The following is a 6,557-nucleotide window of genomic DNA, read 5'->3' as shown; positions in this document are numbered from 1 at the left end:
TATTTTAAAGTTTATTATGGTTACCATAAATTTGTAAACCAAATGTTGTTCTTTATGCATTTATGATTCTTCAATATGCATCTTAACTTATTGATAAATTTTAGAATTTACATTTTAATTAAGAGTTGGGTATAAAAACTAACCTTGACACGCTGCTTCTCAGCTTGTATGACAAGCGCAGCACTTGACGGCGATGTAGGACCTTCGGTTTCTGGTTGTATTTGAGCTGCTCTCATACCTTGCTCCATTCCCTGCAAGATAACTGAGGCGCCCAGGAACTTATTTAACAATGCTCTAGCTTCTGCATCTTCAGTACTATCTGTTTTTTCGGTCACTGAAATAATTAAAATTAGTAATTACTTAATCAAAGGATAAGAAAAAATTAAAAATAAATTAAATAACCAAAAGTAATAAAATACCTAGATCAGCATTCCTCATCCTTGTTAAAATGTCCTGAACACCAGTAACTTTTGACCTGTTGTCCAGAAAAGAAGTGGGTTCCTCTGATTTAGAATCCAGAACACTTCGAACTACTTCAGAATCTTGGTGAGTTATTATTTCAGTTTTTAAAACGGGGCTAGATGATACTTCATGTGATTTTGTTTCTTTTGTTTCCTTTAGTTCTTGTTTATTTTTATTAGAACTTGTTCGCTCAACACTCGAGTGTTTCATTGATGAAGACACTGAATCAAATTAGAATTACTATTTAATAAAATATTACATATAAAAAATGGCTATACAAATATCAATTAGATACAACATAACTAAAAAAAAATAATTGTTTTAGAACTTGCTATAGGACATGAAATTTTTTTTTTATAGTTTCACTCAGACACCAAATAAGTAGAGAATTAAGGGATCAAACAACTTATTTACTTGCATAACAAAACCTACTAAAACAATTAGAACGAGTGATATGTAACAGTATAAACAATTGATTCTTAAATTAAAACTCTGAATTAAATAATTTAAAAATAAAAAATATTGTATCATGAAAGTTCCACAATTAATTCTTAACTGGACTATATGATTGTCAAATCAATTAATTTAAAGAATCATATACCCCTTAATAATGTAGTTAATTTTATAGAGCAACAATGCTAACTAGAATGAATCAAATACCTTTTGTTTAGAGTATTTGAGTAGTAAACATGTTATGACTACAGTTAAGTATAGTATGTTTACACTATGTAAATTATTCAATATTGATATTTTTTTTTAGCTATGTTGTGTTGTATTTAACATAAGATTATTACTTCATATCCAGTTAATATTGCAGTTAAAAATTATTTGAGAAAATATTAATAAAGAAAATAACTGATTAAACTATCAACAAAACGTTTTCATTAATAGGTGTTATAATAAGAGTATAGGTGAGGCATTAAAAACTCACTTTGGGTTTGGTCATCGATTTGTTGGAGGGTGTTTGAGCGAAGGATGAGACCAGCTCTTGGGTAAGGCCTCGACGAAGGTTGGTTAGCTGCTTCTGATCACATGCACAACCACCATTAGTTGATTAGTAGAAAATTATTATCAAAAAGTATATTAGTTATAATATAAAGGTTCAATACATCTTATGCTTATTATAATAGTTAATAAGGTTATGTCACTTCACAAATATTTATAACAATTAATTTCACACAAAAAATTATATGTATGGTTGAAGGGCTCGCTCTAAAAACTACAAATTTATGAATAAGTCCTTGTTCTTAAACAAAGGTTTACAGAATGAAAAAAATGTTTATTGATTCAAAAGTGTGATATTTTGTTTTCTTATTTTTGAAAATTTTGATAAAATGTGAATTATGACCATTTAAGAGGGAGCTCTTCAATTGTATATTTATCAAGGCTGATGAAAAAGTTTTTCTCTTTAAAAAAAAAACAACAACATAATAATACAAAGATTAATGAGATTACTTCAATCACCACATTAATAAATATTATAAATTAATTAGTAATTAACGAAGTTCCAACAAAAAAAAATTCTACTGAAACTCTGCTGTAATTTTGAAAATTACAGTGACATTTAATTCATCTGTTTATAAAAAGTAGAAGTATTTAAAAAAAGTGAAATATTTTTATCCTACTTATGAACTGGCAAATGTACAAAACAGTAAATTATATTTCCCTCTCAATTGAGTGTACCGTTAATCATATTTTTGAAACAAATGTCTAAAATTGCTAAATCTAATTCTGCTGTTGCCGTGGGAAGGGTATCATATCACAGCTATGATAAAACATGCCATAATTTTATAGTACTGTTTAGTCACTCAAATTACATTAAAACGAGTAATACAAAAACATTTTTTTAATATTTATCTTTGCCTTGCTTCATTAATTATAACTATAAAAAAAAAAGTGCTTTCAATTATTACAAGAGAAAAAGCTATTAGTATGGATAATTAATGTGAAAAATAAAACAAGAAATTAGAATAGATATAGGATAAAAAAAACATTTTAAAAATAGCTTATATAATAGATTAATTATTTTCTTAAATAATTATTGAAAAACCTTTACCTGTGGCTTGCTGAAACTTATGCTGAAGAGCTTTAACTGAATCACCTCGGGTAATTACTTTTTTCTGCAGTTCAGTCTTATTTTCTTCATTTTTAAAGCTCTGCTGACGATGTGAAGAAGCAGGTTTCACATCTGCAATATCTGGTGAAACTCTTGAGGAAACAGTTTTAGTGATGGAAGTTCTTCTTTCTTGTTGTTCGCTATTTAAATCACTGACATCAGTGATTCTCGGACCAGAAGAACGACGACCTGAATCACTAGAATTTTTCAATATTGATGTGTATGTCTTAACATTTCCTTCCACAGATACAGCAGAACTTCTTCTATCTACAGCAGCATCATCTTCTTCAACTGTGTATTCTTTCGAGTATCGTCTGTTCGTTTCGTAAGTGCTATCAGAGTCTGTGATTTCCTCTATTTTGGGACCAGAACTCCTCCGGTTGCCTATTAAAGATGTTGTTGTTGATGATGTTATGCTAGGTAAACTATCTTTGTCTTGAGGACTTTGGTAAGAGTAGGATGATCTGGTAATTTTTCCAACTGGTTCCTCATTATTTTTGGATGAAACCTCACCTAAAAACCAAAATGGAATGAAATGAGATGTGATAATAAATACAAATTATGATGTCAGGGTGAGTTATAAGGAAAAATAAATGAACAGAAAATGAGTTAACAGTTTCATCAACAATACCTGTTTTGATTGGTAGGTTTCGCCTACAAACTGTCATTGCTATGGCGAATCCAGTCCCAAATAAGACAACATGTGAATACCATAGCCAAAGTGAGATAAAAGAAAGAGTAAAAAGTCCGAGGAAAACACTGATTTCTTTCGACCCATCCATTGTAAACCATTTATTATTCGTAAGTATAAAGCTACATTAGAAATTATTTTTGGTAAACAAACTTATAACATAAATAATAAAACGATTTATATTCAATAAACATTCCTGATGAACAGAAGCAGCATTAATAAACAAGAGAATTTTTTTTAAGACTGAAAGTTTATCAATTGAAATAAACCAAAACAGAAATCTCAACTGTGAGTTGACTCTAAACTGTGAACTATGCTTGGAGTCCAGACAAATACTGGTAGAAGTGGAAAAGGGGTGGACAAATGCCAAGCTCCTGACAGGGAACTACTTTTTAGCAGAATATCAAAAGACTAATGCGTGGCTATTTTTGACTGAGTGGAATTATATTAATAAGAAGATGTCAATGAACAGAGGTTTGAAAAAACATTAGGGCACAAATGAGTAGAAGACTACTTGATTCTGAACTTTAAGCCAAGTTCTGGTTAACTCCTAATCTATTTATAAATATAGTTTTCTATTCCAGTCCAGAATAAATTCTTGTTAGACTGAAAAACATTTAACACTTCTTTCACGCTATGCTCCTTTAAAAAATAATAATTTAATTATCGAGAAATTGACAAAAGGGACATTAATAATAAAATGAATAAAATTGATAAAGCAAATAAATAAATTAATATCAGTAAGATTTGGTGTTAATTACAAGGCATAGTAATAAATATTAATCACAATTATTTTTTGGTCATAAAATACACATGTCCATAATAAAGTAAATAGTGTGATGATAATGAGTTGGTAAATTACTTGAATATATTAACTGACCATATGTATTTGGTTTATTAGAACATATCATAATTGAAAATTGTTATTCATCTTTGAATACTTATTTGTGTAGATGAGTTAACTTTATAAGTATAATAGATTGATATTACTTCTTACATTATTAATCTTCATAAAGCATATTAAACTACAATAAAAAACAGTTGAACACTGTTACTATAGAATTTGCAATGGTAATATTTAATATCGACAAAATCTAATATTAGAAAATTTTAGGCTTATTTTAAAACTAATATTTATAACCAGACTTCTGGCAACAGGGCAAAGCCCTTTTATTCAAACTTTTGTAATAATAAAAGAAACAAAATGATCTTAATTCCTTATTAAACTAAAGATAAAATTATAATTGCATTGTCAAACTGATGTTATGTATAAACTGGAACTAATAAATTTTTTTCAAAGAAATGAAACTATGTATTGAGATTTGATATATGTTAAAATTGTTTAAGAAATACTAATATATATATACCTTAGTAACTTATTTTGTTTGCATTTTATTTAAAAACTTAATAAAGGTATATTGTTCAGTTGTTTTGCAAGCAAAATATGAGTAATATACTTTTTCTTTTTTTTTATTCTATTTTTTCTCATTTTAGTTTTTATTATCAGTACTTTTAAACCACAATCCTGCATCTGTACAAACTATAATGTATATAATAGATGTAAAATAAATATATTTAAATCCATATCATAGTATATTTATGTCTAAAATAATATGGGGTATATATTTAATAAGTATATTGAATATTTATTAAGCATATACTGGCATAAAGACTTCATTAACATTTTGCTTTCATGTTACTTTTAAAAAAATTTAAAATTATTACTAAAAAAAAAAAAAAAAAGTTTCGTACAACTTGAGATAAGGGGATAAAATAAGTGTTAGATCATATTTCTATATGCAATGCAAGGTAATAACTAAAGTAATGGGCCAATGAACTTGGAATTCGTAATTGACCACAATATGATTAAATCAACTTCATAGGAAATGTAACTAAAAGATGTAATTTTTGATCTGCAATTCTTCTCCAAAATAAAATCAACAATAGTGATTTATTAAAAAATGCAGCATCTAAGAAAGTACATACACAGAAAATATAATTAGTGAGAAGTCAATGTTTATAGCATCAATAATATGTTCCATTTATTAATTAAATGCATGTTAAATGAATCCATATATGGAGGGTCAGTCCCTATTAGCCCGTAACCTTCCTTCCTACATATTTAGTTTATAAGCTATTCATAAATAAAAAAACCTTAATTAAATGTCTTTCTATGAAATTCAATAAATGAAATAACTATATCATTAATAGTAATAACTTGTGAGGATTAAAATAAATAACACATTCATTCCTAACAATAGAGCAGAACACACTTTGTCATATGCAATAATCAATACAGCATATTACTTGTGAGTTATGTATGTTGTGGTTTAAAAAGTTAGCTAGAAACTTTTGAAGAGCACATTATTTATAACAAATTAATATTTAAAAATCTTATAAATAAATAATAGTTTTTAACCGTCTACTACTACTACTAGCATGGTAATCCGGTGTCGAATCCTGGTCTCCTTCAGTAGCTTCTGCCAATAGTACGGTCCCTTGCAGTGCTTTCGTAGTTGAATTACTAATTTTTAAGTTAAAACTTAGCACTATTTTTTATTTTTTGATTCATAATTAATTTTGTAATGAAATATGTATTATAGAAAGGAGTGCTTTCAATTTTTCCCTTTAGTTTAATAATTTTTATTTGGTGAATTCAGAGCTAAATTTTCAAGGTACAATAGAATTCTGTTTAGCCCATCCCCTGCTTAACAGGCTCCTAAGATCAAATGGTGATTTTACTTCAAAAAATCTTACTCTGTTAAATTATGGGGTTTATTGGAATAAAAAACTAATGAAGACATCGTACAAAATTTCTTAAGATCAAAAGATATAAAACAAACAGCAAATATCTATTGTACTATGTTGGAATGTTACATAAAAAGGATTATAAATCTCGAGTTTTACAATATTTGTAAAAGTACTTGAAATTGCTTTAATTTATATTTTTCTTTAATTTTTTAAAACTTATACTAGACAATTAATTTTTAAAACAAAATACTTTTGCTTTATTAAGTAGAGAGTAAAATAAAAATATTGGTGAGTAGTTAAAGAGAGTTATTAGTGAAACACATTCTAGGAAAGATTTTAGTAAAACGTTTCACTCCATATAAACATTATATAGAATACGACTATCATTAAAAACTGAATAATTATTTTATCCTTGTAAAATCTTCATCATATATTAATTCACATATGACCAAAAAATTAATTTTTGCAAGGTATTTTAATTTTTACTAAATTTACAAGTTAAATTATTGTTCAGTTTTTTTTTTTTTTTTTTTTTTT

General features: G+C 27.1%; 1 protein-coding gene across 4 annotated transcripts in view; it reads right to left on the bottom strand.

Moving 5' to 3' along the window:
• Window positions 1-6,557, bottom strand: part of LOC106677319 (cytospin-A) — a gene marked incomplete at its 5' end in the record, with an annotated part of 86,161 nt that overhangs the window by 31,393 nt on the left and 48,211 nt on the right. For 3 of the 4 annotated variants that reach the window (XM_067051654.1, XM_067051656.1, XM_067051657.1), the window contains 4 exon segments: window positions 144-334; window positions 420-683; window positions 1,394-1,486; window positions 2,519-3,091. In XM_067051654.1, coding sequence (XP_066907755.1) covers window positions 144-334; window positions 420-683; window positions 1,394-1,486; window positions 2,519-3,091 — 1,121 coding nt within the window. 4 annotated transcript variants of the gene reach the window in all.

This window comes from Halyomorpha halys, unplaced genomic scaffold, assembly GCF_000696795.3.
Source record: "Halyomorpha halys isolate HHAL.00 unplaced genomic scaffold, Hhal_1.1 Scaffold94.1, whole genome shotgun sequence".
NCBI classification, from domain to species: domain Eukaryota; kingdom Metazoa; phylum Arthropoda; class Insecta; order Hemiptera; family Pentatomidae; genus Halyomorpha; species Halyomorpha halys.
This window is presented reverse-complemented; position numbering and strand designations above follow the sequence as displayed.